The 20,592-nt window shown below is 41.7% G+C and overlaps 1 protein-coding gene across 1 annotated transcript; it reads right to left on the bottom strand.

Moving 5' to 3' along the window:
- Nucleotides 1-610: 610 nt before the first annotated feature.
- Nucleotides 611-20,454, bottom strand: LOC108232314 (galanin receptor type 1). The gene is made up of 3 exons (XM_017410032.3): nucleotides 19,466-20,454; nucleotides 19,298-19,363; nucleotides 611-7,848 (listed from the first exon to the last, which is right to left on the bottom strand). The coding sequence occupies exons 1-3, from the start codon at nucleotides 20,132-20,134 to the stop codon at nucleotides 7,528-7,530; spliced, it is 1,056 nt and encodes a 351-aa protein (XP_017265521.1). The 5' UTR covers nucleotides 20,135-20,454; the 3' UTR covers nucleotides 611-7,527.
- Nucleotides 20,455-20,592: the final 138 nt, after the last annotated feature.

The raw sequence follows: 20,592 nt of genomic DNA, 5'->3' as shown, positions 1-20,592 counted from the left end.
GTGAAAATCTGAACCAAATTTGTAGCGGCTGCTGAAAGCTGTAAACGCCCAACTCACCGCAGCTCTGAGCAGTGTGAGAACGCCAGCTGCCTGTGCTACTTTTTCAGTCAAAACAACTGGTAGGTGTCAGGAAATCTCAAAAAACAGGGGGGAGAAAATTCACAAAGGTGTTATAAGATCATTTGAATTTTCTCTCTTTGTACAAAAATATATGGATGAAGAATGATTATTCTACGACTGTATAGGAATATATTCATAAGTAATCTCTTATTAAACTAACCCTGACTGTAAAGCTTCACAGAAAAACAGGTTTTTTTGTTTAGATTATGTCGAGGTGACTGAGCTGATGTGATTGCTCATCAACTCCATGAATATTTTCAGACCAATCGAACATACTCATCAACACTAGAGTCTGAGTAGTGGTGAGAAGTTACAGTAAAAAGCTATTTTCTTTCTTTTCTCTGTGTTGTGGGTGAACTTAGATTAAAAAAATATATATATGTTTTTTCATATATGCCAAACCCTCATCAAGAGCAGCGATTCACATTTGTGTGGAAATCTCAGCATGATTTTGTTTAAAGACGAAGCAGAAAGATTTCTTCAAACAAACCAAGAATTTATTCTTATAATATGAGATGCACTACATAAAGCACAATCCATATACAGAGTACTTCAGCAAACGCTTTATATTCTTGAGCTGCATTCCAAGCAAAATGGGTCAAAAACACCAGATTTTTTTTGTTTGTTTTCTTCACATTCGGTTGATCTTTTCATATCACATTTGCACAATTTAATAGACACACAACAGCAAGGATGGTGACTCGAAGTACTCAATAAAATTAACATCATTATTTAAAAGATTGACCTTTAATAAAGGCACGCTCAAAATAAAAATTTTCATCATCAAGTCACTACAGACTAAAAATTAAAAAAAAAAAGTTACATTTCTAAATATACAGCAGGATAACACATATTTGGCCTCTAAATTACAGTGAAAATATTTTACAGTGCTGTAAATAATAGCAGTCGTAGAAATGGCAACAACATACCGAATTCAGAAATAAACAAACAAGAAAAACAAAATTTAGATAAAAGTTTAAGAAGTATGCTGTAGGAGCAGGTGTTACATATTGGTCAGTAATTAATGATTCAGCAGAGCTTCTTCACAGAAATGGGAAACGGAGACAACAGCTAAACTCACTTTTGCCGTAGACGTGTATTAAATGCAGCCGACTATAAAAAAGGATTGTGGGCTCATGTTATCTTAGCCAGTCCAATCTTAAAAAAAAATCACAGCATTTCATGTGAACATTTTGTAATCCCTCTCCACCATTTTAGCCTTTCGCAGTTGTTTAAATACATTTTGGGTTATATTTAAGCAGCAGCTAGATGAAATGACTCTAGTGACTCTGTCCTGCAACACTAACAGTGTTGCAGTGGGTTAAAAAACTAATGTTCACATGAGCCACGCTGATGTTTTTGGCCCGTTTATTGGAGCTCGTCAGTCCAGTCAAGTATATTTTGATTAAATGGCTTCCGTCTGAGCGTTATGTTTTATAATGCAACGCACAGAATGTTTTCTTATTATCACGTTATTATGAACTTCACATTCCTGCAGCGTTACAGGCGGGTGGGTTCGTCCCAGTCGTGATTTATTTCAAATGCTAGAGGCTCTGCTTTCACTCGGTGAAGAATGGACTCTGAGGTGTTTCATAAACAGCCGCTGGGAACAACTGTTTAAGGCGAAGAGGATTAAAACAACTTTCCTTTTTCCAAATGACTGCAGTCCCGGTCAACGCAGTCATCAGGATCGAAGCGTCGGCCACAAAAAGAAGCGCGACTGTTTCCACTTTCCCCTTCATCTGTAGTTTGAAGTGGCTGACGGGGAACGCCTGTATCTGTTCGTTCTGCTTCTGTAGTTTGGGCACTAATAAAGATAAGGATGTTTTTGTTTCGATCATGAACACTGGGGTACGATACAAAACCCTCAAATTTGTTTCAATTTTTAATTTTAGCAATCTCTGAATGTTTCACTTCCTGTTCTCATCAAGTTCAGATAAAACATTTGCTGTCCTTGTCTTTGTTTAGGCTTTTGAAGAAGCAAAAACGAATAAAATGACTGATTTTAAAAATCTACTTTTCTTACAAAAATTTAAAAAATTGTAGCAAAACTAACTGTTATGCAATTCAGTGTTTTGAACCCTTCTTCTAAACTAAACGTAAATGACCTTCCCAACTTTCAATGTCTTTTGTTATGATTTAAGAAAAAAGTTATTTAAAAAAATGAGAGTTGCTTTTTTACAGGCAAAACTTATAAATAAAATGACTCTTCTTTTGGTTGTAATTTGAAGCGTCACTAAATTCACTATTGTATTTTTTTCATGTTATGTAGTTGAATTTCAAACAAATCGAGTAATGCAGCAACCAATTTTACTCTTTTCTCCAAATGAAGAGACATGTCCGCTGTCTAACCCCAACAAATACTTATGTTCCTCACACCTCAAGGATTACGCTGTCGTGAGCAGGTCCAGTGAAAATAAAATGCTCTTTTTCTTCTCTAACACCGTCCACAGAGTCAGCTCTATTACTGGGCAAAGGCATCAGCTGACCCCCATCTGCTCTCTGGAAAAAACCTAGTTGTTCTTGTTTAGTTTTACCCGTCCTGCTATAGTGAGGTCAACGCTGGTACATCCAAATGACAATACTGTATTTCTAACCTATATTTCACCTATTTTCCTATATTTTAATAAACCTGCTACACATCGCTGTTTCTGTCACTGCCGTACTGAAGCACATCACTGCCACTCCTGCATCATTACATCACAACGTGACGCTTCCTGTAACAGTTTGGTGTGGAAACTGCTCTGAGCCTGTCGACAAGGCTCTGCGAAGAGCAACTTGATCGGCTCAAGCGTCGAAAGACAGTCGCCTCTCTTCCCGAGAGGACATTTACAGCAGCAGATGCAGAACCAAAGCAAAACCCGTTATGATGGACCCCACCCATTTAGCTTGTGAACTCTTCACCCTCTTTCCCTCCGGCAGAAGGTTTTGCACCCCAACTTAGCAACTTTATTGAGTTTTCAGACCCCTCTAGCCACTATTTTTCAAAAAAGCAACTTGCAACAAATCTAGCGAGTTTTTCTAGTGTTCTTGAAGACTTTTGGAGAGTGCGTGAAAGCACATTTCCAACGGGCTACAGGTACTGCTGTGGTCCCCTCCCCCAACCCAAACCACCGACACACCTGCAGTCAGGGCAGGAGATGTTCCCCCCACCACATCCAAACCCTAGCTGAATCGCACATGGCCAATGCTGCTGCTGCTGACTGATCGATAGCAGGAGGTAAATGTAAAACTTTCTGTCTAAAATAATCCTGAGTGTCTCTTTTGGGTCGCCTTTGCCAATCCCAGACCTGGATAAAAGATGAGGAATGGAACTGTGGCATTAAAAAAAAGAAGAAGAATCAAGAGAAGAAACTTTTTTTTGTAGTTCTTAACAGAGTTAGGATGTTTTTACTGACTTTTTGACTCTCCCATGACATTATTCCTCTCTGATCAGTCATGTAAATTAGGCGATGATGTCATTTTACGACTTTTAGAACAGCCAATAGCCACTTTCCTTACTGAGGAGTTGGCAACGTTACTGCAGCCTTCAAGCCTGGACAACAAGGCTGAGAAACAGCTTCTTCCCTGAGGCTGAGGCTCATAAACAGAGTCCCTAAAGCTGCCCTCTGGACTGTTTTATTTTTATTAATAGTCATTTAGATTATTTATTACTTATTTATTTTTTTAGGTTGGTCTGAGAAAGACATTTCATTCTCCCATGTCTCAGACATAAAGCATAACACATAAATCAGATTTTGATACGGTTCTTTTTTTGTTACTTTTTGTACTGGGGTGGCAGCAATATCCTACCATTTTGCTCCGTTCAACAACACACGAACACAAAATTCTGCATTGTGAATCCTCTGTATTCAACACAATGTATTACACAAAATAAGAGTCCTGAACAACACCTTTCCCTACCAGATTTCCTATAGGCTTCAGTGACCCATCAGCCGCTCAGCCTCTTTGACAGCAAACTTCACTCCAACAGCGAGTTTCACAGGCTAGTCTTAACTCTGATCAGAGATTAGTTTTGGTGGAATCATTTAAAGAAAGACTGTCTCTGAAACCCTACACATTAGGCACTTGTCATCCAGGTTAACTAGAAGAAACTGTAATCCACCTGGTCCAATCTTACATTTTTTTTAGTCTGTTATGCTGTTGTTCCTGGATCATACAGGCAAATGAATTTACTCGATCACTTATGGTCTTACTGAATGCATGATTTGTGGCTTTGTTGTAATTGTTATATGTGCATGTTTGTATACATAGCTGTTTTCCCTGTTAATGTTTCATTAAAGTGATTTATGTCTTTAGAAGCCATGTGTGAAAATGCTAATGTTGGAGTCAGATGGGCTGATGTATGTGTTTTATTTTTATTTTGCCAATATGTCTGCCTGATGTCTAACTGTCTTAAGTGTGAACAGAGCAAGACATATGGTCTCTGTGAGCAAGTTTGTGTGTTGATGACATTTACTGCTTCTTTCTTGATTATCCATACGGCATACTCTGAGAAAAGGCACCACTTCAAAGTATTTCTACCACTGAAAATGAGTCAAGCGAGCAGTTTCTTGTTTATATAAAAAGCTGAAATCAATGTCCAGAACTGATATTGATGTCTGGGAGTCATGATTGAAAATTACTTTATGTGTGGAGGAAAGCCTGACCAGGAGTATGTGCGTATTGTTTTATTGAAAACGTGTCTGATGCTAAAGCTGTTTTTCGATTGTTGACTGTAGCGTGACCCCGCCTCGCCCTAATCTGATTGTCCACTGTCTCTGTGATTTTCCATACAAGTGAGTGTCGCCTCAGTATGAGCAGGATCATCATAGCAAGGCTGCTCAACACTCCTCTGATGTCATTTTTTGGTGACACCCAACAATGGAGGATAGCAAAGTCATGGTATGCTTGGTGCTCAGTCTATGGCTAGTCATACACAAGTTAACCGTGAGGCACAGAAGGCTTACATTACAAAATATTGGACAGAAGCAAGTTGGTGTAGCTGCGGAAAAAGGACATTTTTCGAGAGGTCGCTGCCATGACTCATCCAGTGACGTGGCTCCCTGGCCAATCAGCAGCCTGCAGTCTGCTGACTTGAAATCAGTGGCCTGGCGTAGCTCGCCTGAAACCTCAGCAGGGTAGATCCTAAAAACCGAGCTGGAACCGGGTAGGATCACCCAATGGAAAGCCTCTGAACCAACGCCACATCAACCCAAGTCGAGCCCATGGGAAAAGGGCTTGTAGATGAAAAATTATATGATGTTACTGAGTTCAAAAGAATATTTTAGGGTATCAGGTCATGATCATTATCTCACGCTGTGTATCAGAGGAACATTGTATAACCAGGTTGATAATATGTTCCATTTAGATTAGGTTATATTACCATCTGGGACAGTGAGTGTCATGCATTGTCCATGAGCCTGTCTCGGAGGCCGATTGGCTCAAGGGTTTAACCGTGTTCGGCTGCAGAACGGAATAAATAGCTCCTGTTTTGTGCGTAACAACTCAATCAGACTCTATTTTATAATAAATGCCACAAAAGACAGTTGGACTTGTTCAAATATTTGGGTAAGTCCACCATTATTTCAGAAAATCCACAACAGACCTTTAAAAGACCTTTCTGAGCTGCCACTTGGTTTGAGGCATCCGACATGGTTTAGTTTAGATACATGAGCAGAAATGAAGGAAATTGGTTTGATAAACAATATCAGGTGACATTGATCTGCTGTGGGCTATCATCCAACTATACCTTCTTCTTTATGCAGTAAAAAGATCCTCTTTGTCTTTTTGATGGGTTATATTGTATGGTATCATTTTGTATTTGATTGACATTATCATATTGGGGATCCTCTGAGCAGGTACCTGAAGAGTATACAGTATCCTTGGTCTTTTGAGTAAGACTTGAACTTTGAGTGAATCCTGAACTTTCGGCTGTACAGATGGAGTCCTCGGTTACTAAAACAAATGCCACGATCTGATTGGTGCATCCCTTGTCAAGGGTATTTTAACCAGTGAGGAGCCATTAGCTGCTTCTGTTAGCAATGTGGCATGTTTAGTGGGTGTGAAAGAGCAGTGTTCAGTGGTCAAAACAAACCGTGACAGCTCTATAACAACAAACACTTGTAAAACCAATGAAAAAGACAAAACAATAAAACCGAAAACAAATCTTTAGTAATATATTTGAAACTAAATCCGTGGCACATTGGTGCTAATTAGGACTATGGCAGCATATTAGAGTCACCCAAAAATTTGAGCTCAACATGAAGTGTATAAGTTTGGGACTATTACTGTAAAGAATTTTAAAAAAAGAAAATGTGTTGTTATTTTGTAGTTTACACAGTAAACATGCACCCATAACTTTACAATAACATTAAAAAATGGGAGGAAAAATCAGTAGGGTTCAGGAACACAATAGGGTTCACTTCCTTGGACTTAGTCCTAAAACAATTTTAACTTCTTTTCTCAACATCTTGACTTTAGAATATGACATTCCAACTTTATCCCCAAAACCTTTTTGGTTTTTTTTCGAAGTGGCTCTAATGCACCATTATATAAGAGTCAAAAACTACATAGGTTTGTAAAACACAAGGCTTATAGATGTATTATATATCTGACTCAAATAAAAAGAAAATCAGAATTGGTCTTTGCAGGTCATGCAGTTCTGATGACATTAGTAAGCAAACTTTAATATACAGCATAAAGGCTACATTAAGCATAGCAATTACTAGTTTGTAATGGATAAACAGGTAATAATTTTAAGTTTCTTGATGGTGCATTCTCTTTCAAAGCAGCAAGGTGACTCTGGTCTCAGAGTCAAGCTAATGTGTCGTCTGAGAGTGGCTTATCTACAGCAGCAACATAAAGTATCAGGATATCGAACTTCACAAGGCAACAAGGCAGCCAGCAGAGAATGCAAGTATCAAAACTTGTACAAATCTGAGAGGGCAGTCCTTACTAAATGCTACAGTTGCACAAAACGTTACCACGGTTTCTCTTCAGACACACAAACACAAATGTTTTACAGCTGTAGGCAGTAATGTTTTGTGTTGTTACAATGCAAAAGTCTGTTAATTAGATGAATACTTACTGTAAGTGAAAGCGTACATTTCTTCATATTCAAATGTAACATATAAATACACCATGATGTTGATTTTTAAGTGTCTGCCATTAAAATCTCTTGCCTGTCGAGGCCCAACTCTGTTCCTGAGTTTAAGACACCACAGGGTTTTTGTCATGAGCGGATCGCAGCCTCCGTAGCTCCACACCAGTCCAGGTATCATGACCAGCGCTTATGTGGAAGAGTACAATCAGTCATACTTACCCAAACAAACCCACTCATGTCTGATGACTTGGTCACCGTGACTCACTGCGAGCTGCGATCTCACAGCTGACAGGGCTCATTTCCACGACGCCAGCCACAGTCAGTCAAACATTAGTGCAATTAGTCGAGGGCGGCGTTTCCGCTTTGCTGCGGATCTCCTTGATGTCGTTAAGCGGGCAGTCTCCGCCGCCGATCTGGCACTTGAAGACTTGCTTGTAAGCCTTCCTGAAGTTCTCCGACAGGAAGGCGTAGATGACCGGGTTGACCGATGAGTTGCTGTACGCCAGGCAGTGGGAGACCACCCGGAACACGAAGGAGGCCTGGTTCAGCGGGAAGTTCCCGAACTCCACCCAGAGGTGAACGACATGGTGCGGGAGCCAGGACAGGCAGAACACCACCACCACTACCAGCACTGTCTGAGCCGTCTGCGAGCCATGAAGGGAAAACCACAGAACAGAAGAAGAGATGAGACATTTAGTCAGTGTGCTGATGGACTGCAGACATGGATAATTTATCTGGGATACGAGACTTATTTAGTATAAAAGAAAGGGTTTAGTGACTTGGAGAACTTTTTATTTATATTCTGCTTTAGTTTTTTTTCGCAATTATTCATTCTTGCAGTGAAATACATCAGCCCTTAGCAAAATACTTTTGAGAGACGGCCAATATGATATTCATAGTTTTCAGTGCAGGTAGAATGCACTGACAGTAGAGTGGAGCCGGGACCTTTAGAGCCGGCGGAAAAGGGGCATAAGTGTCCTTGTGATGGACTGGAGACCTGTCCGGGGTGTCTCCTGTCTCTCGCACAGTGACGGGTGGAGATAGTCACCAGCTCCCTGCGACCCGGAAAGGGTAAAGAAAATGGATGGATGGATGCTTTTATTATAAGCACGGACCCATAAATCCTACATTCCCACAAAGCTGCAGTGGGATATTCGAAAGCCAAGAGTCAAAACCGTGAACTCATTTTCTTTTTAGCCTCCCTTTAGTCTGCAACCTTTGAGAAAAAAAACACCCTGCCTGCTCTATATGCCACCAGACAGCAGCTACAGTCCTCAGGCTTTTATAATGAGGCTGTAACACGGATACAAGCTGGAAATCAAACCAAAACTAAAAGATTTCAAACAACAAAAAAAAGATCTTCAGAGCTGAGGGGGAACAGATTTCCTTGTGGTTTTCATCCAGTGAGCATCTCCTCTCACAGCGCGGTAAAAGAATGAATCGAGCAGCACAAGATATATCTGTTGTATTGATAATTTACCAAGCACATTCAGATGCACTCCTCGAAATGTCTTTATGAGCCTCATATTGCAACGGTTTATTTATTATTATTTATTATTATTTATCTAAAGGTCTTTCAGCGTAAATTAACTGAGGATCTAAACGGTTTACTGCCACAAGAACCACTGTACTGCAACGTTTAAGGAGAAAGCGCTAGATGTTATTATCTCTGGCAAGACTATCAGGAGAGCTAAAGCTGGGAAGTGTCATTAAAAAAAAAATAATAATAATAATAATTACATGCTGCCTGATCTGCCTGTCCTCTCGTCTGCCTTTCGACAACAGCTAAGAAGAGGGTTTATTTGACAATTAATTAATTCACACCACAGAAAACAGAAACATGGCAAGTCTGCATATTAACTAGGAAAGATGTGCCTTCCATATGGTGTTATTGAAGGAAAATAAATGTGCGAAGCAGGGAATAAATTAGCTTTCGTAATCTCGTAACTTTCCTGCTCAGAATGCGGCTCAATGTAAAAATAAGCAAAGTAAACTCTGATAGCGTAGCTTTAAAACAAAAAACACAACCTAACATAAGGGATGCATTAACAGCATACATTCAAAGTTATTTAAACTGGTTCAGGGAGACCACCGTGGTGGTCATAAAGTGGGAGGGAGCCATTAAAAGTTAGAGAGGAACTTTAAATTCAGTTCACACTAAACTAGGGAGCCAAAGTAAGCTGCAAAAAACAGAGCCATTATGATTTTAGTTTTACATCCCCGACAGTATCATCGTGGGTAGTCTGTAGTTTTACAGCGGTGCTTTAGCTGGCCCAGTTTCCAAAGCACTGTGGTCGTCGAGAGAAGAAGAAACAAAAGCAGAGCCCTGTTTTCTGTCTTTTTAATGGCTCAGTTCAGGTCACTCTTTTGCATCATTGTGCAAATGATGGGAATAGTTTTGACTGAGAAATGAAAAATGTGTTTTTGGCTCAACATTCAGTTACGAGACATAATGACTCCACAACTAGAGCTGGGGTTTACAGACTTTTGAAGGGAGCTGGATATGGTGGATCCACTCCTTTCAAGTAGTCGTTCAAAAGACTGGCTCCTTTTTATATTTATTCGCTTTTTAGAAAACCAGACAGGAGAAACTCATCTTACCTGGGAAATAATCCCTGGGGGACTGATAGGGAAAGATCTGAATTAGAATCATTCAAACTTAAACATCCCACCAATATATATATATATATATATATATATAAAGAGAGCGAGAGAGATTTTTCTGTCAAAACTTACATTTAGCTTTTACCATTTTTGTCATTGAAAAAAGGCCATCCAAACACCTTCTCTTTGATTCAGAGTAGTCATTTTGTCCTTTTGAGTCACCCACCACTGTCCCCTTTCGACCGCTGCAGACCAGGCACTCACATGAAGACAGTGTGGACGACTCAGATGATGTCATGCAATATTTGCATATCAAATAAACACTCTGTGTTCTCCATCTCAGTGGAGGAGCATCTGTGTCAAACAGAAGAAAAAAGATCGACTCGCAACTGCGACTCAGTTCCCATCGATTCTGTTAATGAGCCGTCAATGGATTTGGTTCGTTCATGAGCTTTACTCATGGGTATCCTGTAAGTACCAATTATGCACCCAGTATGTATCAAGTACATACCCAGTAGGTAATGGGCCATCTTGTGCATGGCGACAAAATATTGTATAGTAGGGAAACTGTGGGAAAAAGTGATAGTAATTTTTTTTTGTTGCTGTTGATCCATGGAAGTGTTGTATAATGCCTATATTAGTGAAGATGTAAATAACTTGAACTTCTAATGAGAGTGAATTAAGTTTGTGAATCTCTGGTCTGTGGCCCAAACGCATCTCGACACACTGCGAACTAGCGATGGGAATGGCAGTACTTTTTAGTGTACTGAATCCCTAGAATCAGATCATTAACATGTTTCGTTCAAAAGATTCATTGACCGAATCATTCAGTTAATGAAGTTTATTCATGCAGAACAGCGGTGAGTGATACATGTAGTTCATTTGCAGTGAGCGAATCATGAGTCACATTCGCTCAGGCATCGACATCAGTCCCTCCCCGCCCGCACGCCGCACGCCGCTGTGTCGTCCAGATTCACATCACGAAAGAGTCACAGAACATGAAGTTCCACTCCCGACCGGCTCGCTCACAATGAGCTCAGCTGAACTGAGAAAGGAACGAATCAGTTCATAAAGTGATTCAGTGATTCACTCAAAAGATTTGTTCGTTTTAACGAATCCTTCACGAACGACACAACACTAGCAGCACAAACCCAAACAATACAATTCAGCCCGAATCACAATAAAGTTTAGTCTTTAATCAAGATACGATGGGACTTAATATGAACTGTGATTCAACACACAGTCAACGCAACGTACTGCAAAACTGACGACTGTAGATGTGTGTACCACTTTTTCACTAACTCAAGTAACTCAGCTAAACGTGTTTCCTACTTTATAAACAATAACAGACCATTTAATCTTCTTTTCCTGGAATGTTAGTTGATCCACACGATCAAAGTGAAGCACACGTTAGTGTTTGTTGCTGGTGTGCTGGCACTACCGCAGTTCTGCTCCTGGACAGTGGGTGTCACTAATGAAAAAAAACAATACCTATGAAAAGCAGGATTTACAGCCAGGAGAAGAATTGTCCTCTAAAGGGAGCCAATACAGGAGATCCCTTTTTCATATCTAAACATAACTACACTTTTTCAGCTTTTATGTTATTTGTTTTTTTACAGTGGATGCCTGTAGAAATGACCCTATTTGTAAACTTTCCATCTAATACTGAAATTAGATTCAATTGGAATGGATTTTATTGGTAAATAAGATATAATAGACAGATCCTCCACTGATCCAATCACATTGTTTTCATTCATTGGTACAAATCTGTTATTCTTCACATCCCCACGGCATGCAGATTAAAAACAACAAAACTTTCAGAAAACTACCTGGGGTTGAACTGGATCATCAACCATTTTTATAAACAAGTTCCTGATTCTTGTGAAACTGTTGTCTTTTTACTTTGTTGAGCCTTTCCTGTAAAACTGCTGTTTTCCACTGTGGAAACATGTAGCCGTTACACTTCGAGCGAGTGAGGAAATGAGACTTATAGGGGGGGGAAAAATCCTATTAGAAACTGTCTGGAGTAAGATATCTCAGGTGAACAGAAACCTAACTCCTAAGATTACACCCTATGATGCGTGCATTCAGACGGTGTCATAAACATTTAAGTTAAAAATGCTGCAGGAAAGAAGCAGGAATTGAACGTTTCCACTGGAAGACCAGCTTTTCTGACATAATGGCTTAAAGGAAAGCTTCTTTACTCCCTCTGATATTAAAAATAAACCATATAAGGAGAGCTAGGCTGAATGATCAACCCTTACTCCCATACTATGGTATTTGCTTAGTTTGGATACATGTACGTTTTCACTTCAGCTCTCTGAGAGCCAACAGTTCGGCCAATATCAACAGCAGCATCACAAAAACGCACAAAGCCAACACGTTTCTTTCAGCACTTGTCAAAAATCACCTCGTATGACACTGGAAGGTTTTATATAATGAAGTAAAAGCAGACACATTTGGAACTGAGGCGTTATATTTTTGCAGTGATCCATTTTATTGCAGTTCAGGAATGTTCCGTGTGATTAAACTGGAGAAAAGATGTTTATTTTTGAGCAAACATGACAAAAAAATATTTACTCGTCATGTCTTCTGCAATTACATGAAATGACCTCATTTCAATGCTCAAAGTATTTTTTAACCCTATTTTATTAAACTAGAGAAAATTAAATTAGGCGTGTTTGTACATCCGATTCACAACCAAAGTCATCTCCAGGCGCTGTGCATAAAAACAGAGTTCCTGTTTGAAATTAAAATATGTTTTGTCCGGATCAGTCCAGTTCAATCCATTTAATCAGATTCATTTTGCTAACTATGAACCCATCGACCCAGCTCTGAATTAGATTAAAAACAAAGCACTGGCACCTACCGCCCACACGCAGAGTTCTTGGAGAAAAATTGACATTCTTTAAAAACTATGGATTTGGTTTGTTTGTGTACGCTTGAGTCGTGGATCCTTTTAGTTTTTGCTTATGCTCATTATCCCTGTGCCCCAGACACCAAACCAAAAACAACGCTGTTTTTACAGTTTCCACTCTGTTCTGATCCAGTCACCTTTGTGCTAAAATGATTAAAACCTTTATCTGTGGGAACGTGTTTAAGCTGGGGAGGGGCGTGGTCATGTGTGAATTTGTATGACCCTAAACACTCGTGTGAAAAATACAATCATACCAAATATATGTAGTGCAATACACACTGTCTTATCTGAATATGAACATTAAAAACTTCAAACAGACAGTACTTACAAGACTGCAATCATGACTTAATGTAGATCTGTCCACTTTTTACAAGCGGTTGTAAAATTTTTGCTATAACAGTAACAGTGCTGGTTTATACACCAGATTTACAAAACTCAATAGTATCAAAGTGATATTGGAATTTGAACACATTCAGCACAAATAAAATCTAGTTGTATTCATTTTTCCTTATTTCTTCAACTATGTATTAGGAGTTGCAGGTCCTCTGGCAGCCGTCAGAGTGTCCTGCAGCACTTTCCGCACCCCTACTTCCTACAGCCTTGTTAATAACTGAAAGGAGACTGTGAACGGTGTTCAAGGTAAAAAAAAAACAACAAAAAAAAAAGGTTTTGGTAAAGTCTGTATTTTAATATATACAGTTAAAAGGTGCAGCCTTGGTATTATAGGTTATTAGTTAGAATACTACAGATGGACATTTTTCCATAGAGGAAGAAAAACAAAAAAATGTTTAAAAATATATTTGGAGTAACAATGAAATATCCTTCATTTAAAGCTGCAGGTGTAATGCAGCGCTGCATTGGGCATAATCTGGTAATATATTGGAAGCATCTGCTTCAAGCTACTTCCAAACCCAGTGAGGGGTAACTGTGTGGCGCTGGGGGTCAAGTCTTTCATGTGAGATATTACGGCTCAACTGAGGGTGGTGGTGAAGTGGGGCCTCTGAAGCATCGGCTGTCCCACTTAAGACTCTTACAGATGCACTTACACAATTTCAAGATGATTTGGCCGAATATTTATTTTGGTAATTACCCATAACCATCTGTGTTCTCCATCTGGAAGCCTGGCGAACTCAAAGGCAACCGCCGAGCGCTGATTATTTTGCTGTTTTTCAAACCTCTGGTCGAACTTTTGTATCCAGCATTTTAATTCACAAACTATAATGTTTTACTGGGGCCTCAGTCGTGCTCCTCCGAACGCGGCGCCTCGACGTTCTGAAGGCCGTGTGAATCGTGGGTGTCTGAAGTTTCAAAATAAAATAAATACAAATAGTGGAAATGCTCACCAGCAGTGGGAATGACCTTGTTTTGTCCAGCTGTCTGTCTCATTATGCTTCACAGGTCTCGGAGTGAGCCGATGACACGCTTCTCAAGCGCAAAAAGGATTGGCTAAACACTTGTTTGAACAAATCGCTCCACTTTCCACTGAGGACACTGTGCTCCCTGCCGCAAAGTACTTGTTTTTTTTTTTTGATTATCTCCCTTCGTGATAAAAATATACCTATTCATCACATACAGTAATACTCTGAGTCACACACCAAAAACAAAACACACCAACTTTCAACAAGAATGAGTAACAAAACCTCGGGGAGCTTTCCTTACATAACCTAGCTCAGACCCCGGAGGAGCACTTCCACTCTTTGAAGTATTCCCTTTCTTGCTGGGGAAGGTTAATGAAACTATTATTCTCCTCGGGTTAACTTAGCATGGGGACGAGAGGCAGAGGAAAACAGATAGCCTGCTCAGTATCGTATTTCTCCTGGCATGAAAAGTTCAACTTGATTTCGGTGCCCGTAGCATAAACTTCAGGAAAATGATGACAAAAAAATTCAAGATCTGTCGCACTTACAGGGATTCGGACACAGCTTTCATTGTCGCCCGCTAATCAAAAGGCGAAAGTGGACAACGATGTTGTCCGTGTCTCTGTCTGGGAACAAAACGTCTCATGACCCTCTGGACAGATTTGAATGAAAGGGACAGGAAATAATCTTTGGATGTACCTCTCCAACTGATTACCTTATGGAGCCAATTCAAGATGGCCACTACAGTCTGTCAACCTTATTCAACACTAAAATGGCTAAACCTCAGTCAATTTTACTAATACTGGGCTAATATTTGATGTGGTAGTAGCTGAAAGTCATGTACAACACATACTCTGAGAATAACGTTATTTTTAACGGTTAATCAAAACAACTAGAACTGAGATTTTTAAAGATAAGATTATTTTAGTTCAACTTTCTAGCATGAATGGCAGCTGGATATATGTTTTCTTCAACGAATGCTAGGCCTTTAATGTAAATTAAGATTCTGTGGAGCTGTTATGAACTATCTTACCTGTCGTAGATAGCGCTTTGACCAACCTGTTTGGAAAAACAAGCGTTTAGTTCTGACCAAACTGATGAGCTCATGACTAGTCCAAGCAGGGGGCGAAGCAAAAAGAGGATTGCTGCTATTTCTAAACAATGTACATCGAAAAAATGTCACAATGGTTCATGGGAATGTTATTTCTTAAACCTTTACACCACCATCAATTTAGCATATTATAGTTAGTCGCTCAGAAGTATTATGCTACACTGGAAGTGCTACAGCTAAGTACTGCTGCCGCTTCTTTCGCTTGGAATTAACCACAACATTTATTGTTAATAGTGCTGTAATGTGCAGTTGACAGCCATGCAAAAGGCAACAATCAAATTTAGTCTTGCCTACTACTAGCTGGTTGGCTTGTTAGCTTGGACAAAATTAAACCCCTTCTCCAAACCGAGGTCATTCAATGAGCTATCGAGGACATGTAAAATATTCATAAATAATTCATAATCCCACTTTAAAAGGTCATACGCGGATATACGCACTGTCACTGCTGCTAAACTCTCGCTGAAAGCAAAGCTGACGTTTTAGCATCACTGATCATTAGGGATGGACATTTTAAGGAAAAGCAGTCTTCGAATTTGTTGGTAATTATTTAATTTTTCTTTGTCTATTTGACCCTCCCTACCACTACTCGCACCCTGAAATCCTGCTCCAATCCCCCGGTCCTATCCAACACCCCCGCCCACCCCACCCCTTCCACCTACCAGCCCCCCGCTACAAACATTAAACAACTTGCAGAGATTCTTGCTTCTCACAACGACCTTTACTTGGTCCTGATTTTGCTCTTTTTGTCACGCAGGGCTAATGAACAGACACAAGTGTCGACACAGCAGAGAAAGCTTCTTCGTGTTAGTCGCTGCTGCCACTTCGGGATTTAAGGCCGTTGCCTGTTTCATAATATTGCTTAAAGAAAAAAATAACCATTTCTACACAGTTGGGATGAAGACTTCTGGTGACATAAAGTTTACCCCACCCGCCACCACCCCAAGTCCCGCAGCTGAAAACCCTCTAATGAAACAGAGGCTTCAGGTACAGAGACATGTGCTGCTGCTAGCCGGTGATCCTTATAATCCTTCATTACCACCGTGAATCAAAGCCAAGGGGATTCTTGTATTCTGACAGTAAAGCTGACCATTAGTTTCCACTTTATAGTCTTTTCAAAATAAACTACAAAGATAGAGACAGACATTGGGAACACTTTGAGTGTCCAGTCAGAGTGGGGACATTGGGAACACTCAAAGTGTTCCCAATGTCCCCACTCTGACTGGAAAAGCACTACTAGGAAATAACTACCAGATACCAATAAGAAACAAAAAAGTGATTAAGACGGTCACATTATCTGTTTGAATTTGCCCATTTTAACTAGACGTGAAATACTTGAAGTTCACTGTTCCTCCTGTTTGGATGTTTTTAAAGCAACACAACAGCCAGGAAAGCTTTGAGCCCTGGAGTTGAGTCATCGTTGGACCTGTGACTCTATAGGTGTTGTGGCCATTTGTTCCCTCCTAAAAATGTGTTCACCCTTCACACCACTAAACCCACAGCTGGAGAGCTTTCATAGTTCAGCTTGTTTTTAACCTTTCAAACGTATTTCAAAAGTCACTTTAGTCGAAAACGTAGAGAATCGGTCATGTTGTGCTTTTTGTTAAAATCATTTTAAACAGGATTCAGATTTAAAGCAGAACCTTCCTGCAGATCCAGTTCAAATGAAACAAACGAAACTAAAAGACTTGCTGATCTCTTTGGTCCCTGCATCTGCATTATTCCGTTTTCATTGATTCTCCAAAGGGACTGCAATGCTGTACTTGTGCATTAATCTTAATACAGTGTCAAGTGTGTCTAAACGCACTGAAGACGACAGGATGTGCTTTTTAGGCAACATATTCTGCTATGAGAAGCTACACCTGCATTTATGTAAATGTGGCACTTTCAGTTGTGTGTGGAAACTGTTCCCGCTGACATCTGTCATAGTTTAACAGCAAATATCACAGAAATGTATTTATTACAGTCAGGGTTTAATACACTGTTTGCCTAACGTTTATCATTAAGCCTCGTAATATTCCCTGTGTGTGTGTGTGTGTGTGTGTGGTGGGGGGGTGTTCTGTCAACACTCGGCTCCGTGAGCTCAGTAAATCATGAGAATATTTGACACACCTGCTTCACCTCCCACCGTTATTTTCAGCCGAATGCCATAAAACGTGTGTAGAGAGGTACACAATCACATCGAAGCTCATTTCTATTCTCATCAGCCCAGGCAGACCTGACCCCCCCCCGGCTTTATGGCACTGGGAGGGGCTCTATCAGAAGGTGCTGTTAAACTGACCAGTTGTGAAGAGCAGCGACCACACAGAGAGAAAGGCTGATCGACAATCAAGCAGGCGACAGCAGATAACTGTCCCTCTGTGCGGCTACAGTAAAATGACCTCCCTCCACCGGGAATAACGAGGCCTAGATTGCCTGTTTGATAACACGTTGCCTTTTGGGGCACTTTACCAGGAAGGGCCGACAGAAAGCAATTAAGGTTCCAAAATTCTCACTCCGAGCTTCCAAGAAGACAAAAATCCTTTTTTTCTCTGTGTGACTGGCAAATTTAGAGGGACGAGTACAGCTCCTGGTGAGGAGATGCTCATCGCCCAGTGAGAGTGTGCTGGACTGCCGGGAACGGCTGGGAAATCGAGCTTCCCGGAGGCCATTATAGCGCCGGGATGTGCTTTTAATCAAGCCGAATGTCAATAGAAGGAGCTGTAGCGCGGAACGCCGTGGTGATTGTATATCTGAGCACGATGAAGGAAGATCAAAATTATAATCAACAACAGATTGTTAGATAAGATTAGAAAGCGAGTAATTTCCTGAAGAAGTGTTGAGAGGTGCCCATGTGGCTACTGCCCGAAACTCCAACATACATCAGCTGAAAGCCCAACAATGATTAAAGACTTGAGTAATGGAAACTGACAAAATACCAGAGTTTTGATGTATAAACTGAACGGGAAGTGTAACGAGTGCTAAGATCAAATGTTAAAGCTGCTGCTAGACAAGCACCGGGGTCACCATGGTAACCGCGCACATGTATCCATCACTCCCTGACAGCATCCTTCTTAGGCAGACAGAAAGACAGACTACAAAGTAAGCCTCAAACAGTCACTTTGTGAAAAAGATAGGTGACGTTAAAAAAAAATTCACAAACTTTTTGCGGTAAAATCTCCCAAAACGATACAGGTTGACTTGTGGTTGTGTAAAACCTTTTTTTTTTTTCAAGATACCAAAATGCCGACGGAGACATGTAAAGTCCAACTTTCTGCGAGCTGTTTAGACTCTAAATGATGTCCCTGTCTGAGCTGCAGAGCTCCAACAAACAGGACTGGGTCTCCTCACTTGGTTCGTCAAAATTCCCAGTGTCGCGCGCACCGCTTCCAGCTGATCCACGCGATTTGTGCGAGTTTTTTTTTCCTAAAGCCGCAGCAGGGGGAGAGAAGCACTGTGACAAGAACAGAGGAAGAGCAGCTGAAGAGCAGCGAGGGTGATGGTGGTCCCATTCATTACAGCCAGGAGCTCAGGCACAACTTTTAAAATGCAATCAGTATGACAAGTAGAACATTTCTTTATTTTATGACCTAACGGCTCAATCAAGGGAACTGCGGGCGCTGTGAGTGCTACAGCACCCCCTTGTGGATGACACCAAACAGCATGTCAAAAACAAAGAATGAAGAAAGTAATGAACAAATGAGTAAATAAAAATACATACACACATGTTCACTAGTGCTACGTAAGCTTAGAATTGAATTATATCTTTAAGTGGATGACTTCTTAATGGGGGCAATTAAGCTACCTGTTTGGGGTAGTTCAACTTTTTCTCACTTCACACGTCCTCACAGCGTCCTCTACCTTAAACACATCCCCGTGGCTGTACGATTTCACATTAGACTTATGCATCTGTTCGACAAAGAGAGAGATGCGTGGACGCAGTTACAGAGGACGCGGAGGTAGGAGCGAGGACAGGGGGGAGACGGAGGAGGATGAGTCCCTGAAAAGGGAGCAGCGGGGTGAAAAAAAGAGGAGAAGAAGAATCTATTCAGCAGCTCAGTGTAAAACTCAGTCTGTCTTTATTCTGAAGACATGATCCCCAGCCCCCCAGCCCCCTTCATACATACCTTTTTCTTTGACGCCTCTGACTTTTTGGACACGTTTCTTAGTTTTTTGTGCAAGTGATTTAACACCTGTAAATAAGCAAACAGAGAATAAACACCTTTGGTTGTTGTTGTTGTTGTTGTTGTTCTGGTCTGACTGGGCATGCATTGACCCGGGAGCAGCTGTCTAACCTTGGCGTAGCAGAAGGAGATGAGCAGCAGGGGCAGCACGTAGCCGAACACGAACGTGCACACCACGTAGACCTTCTTCTGGTTGTGGTCGGGCCACACTTCCCAGCAGTACGTGCTGTTCTCCCCGGGCTGGAACAGGTTCTGGTGGTGCATGACGGGCGCGGCCATGGCCAGGGACAGCACCCAGATCACCACCACGCCGACGAGCGCGTGCCTCGCCACGCGGATGGACGACGACTTTCTGGAGTGCACGATGGCGACGTAGCGGTCCACGGACATGGCGGACAGCGTGAAGATGCTCACCAGCATGGACACGGTGAAGAAGTAGTGGATGAACTTGCAGATGAAGGCGCCCAGCACCCAGGTGGGCATCATGTAGATGGTGGACTGGAAGGGGATGCAGAAGAGCAGGTAGGACAGGTCGGCGATGCTCAGGTTGAGGATGAAGATGTTGGTGGTGCTCCTCGGTTTGCCCGGCTTGCTCCGCGCCAGCACGGTGATCACCATGGAGTTGCCCAGCACGCCCAGGGTGAAGATCAGCCCGAACACCAGCAGCGTGATGAAGTTGTCCGTGCCGATCCCGAACAGAAGTTTCTGCTTCTCCTCCTCCTCCGCCACGCTCACGTTCCAAAGCTCCCCGTAGAGCCACGCGGGCTCAGACGAGTTCATGGCGGCTCCCCTTTCCTGCGTAAATCGCTTCTGATGACCGGGGTTCAGCTGCGGGCGCTCCGCTGCTGCCTCATGCTCGCCCTGGCTCCTCTCCGGGTCCGGCGCGTCTCCAGGAGCTGCTCCCCGTCGGGGTCTCCGACTCTCTGGTTTCACTTCAGCTGGCTAAAAAAAAACAAAACAAAACAAAAAAAACGTGCCGGTCTGCTCCTCTGCGTGTTACCGGCAGAGAAGAAGGTATTCCACACCTCTGCAGCTCTGCGTCCCGGAGCGGCTCCTGCTCCGGCTCCGTCTCCTGTTGCGCACCAGACGCGTGTGCGCGCTCGTTCCGTCCGCCGCGTCTGGACTTTTCCCTCTCGCTTTAAAAGCAAGGGGGGCCGGGCCGGGACGCGTACGTCAGCACCCATACCACCTCCGAGAGATGTTGAGGGGAAAATGAAAAAGGGGGGGGGGGGGGGGGG

This window comes from Kryptolebias marmoratus, linkage group LG16, assembly GCF_001649575.2.
Source record: "Kryptolebias marmoratus isolate JLee-2015 linkage group LG16, ASM164957v2, whole genome shotgun sequence".
Taxonomy (NCBI): domain Eukaryota; kingdom Metazoa; phylum Chordata; class Actinopteri; order Cyprinodontiformes; family Rivulidae; genus Kryptolebias; species Kryptolebias marmoratus.
Note: the sequence above shows the minus strand (reverse complement) of the source record. Positions and strands in the feature narration are given on the sequence as shown.

What these genes read in the sequence shown, in the direction of transcription:
- LOC108232314 (XM_017410032.3), bottom strand. Translation starts at nt 20,134, where the DNA reads ATGAACTCGTCTGAGCCCGCGTGGCTCTACGGGGAGCTTTGGAACGTG. An exon ending in TCTCCTTCTGCTACGCCAAG is followed by an intron (nt 19,364 to 19,465) that starts GTTAGACAGCTG and finishes GCTTATTTACAG; the next exon opens with GTGTTAAATCACTTGCACAA. An exon ending in CAGAGGCGTCAAAGAAAAAG is followed by an intron (nt 7,849 to 19,297) that starts GTATGTATGAAG and finishes CATGGCTCGCAG; the next exon opens with ACGGCTCAGACAGTGCTGGT.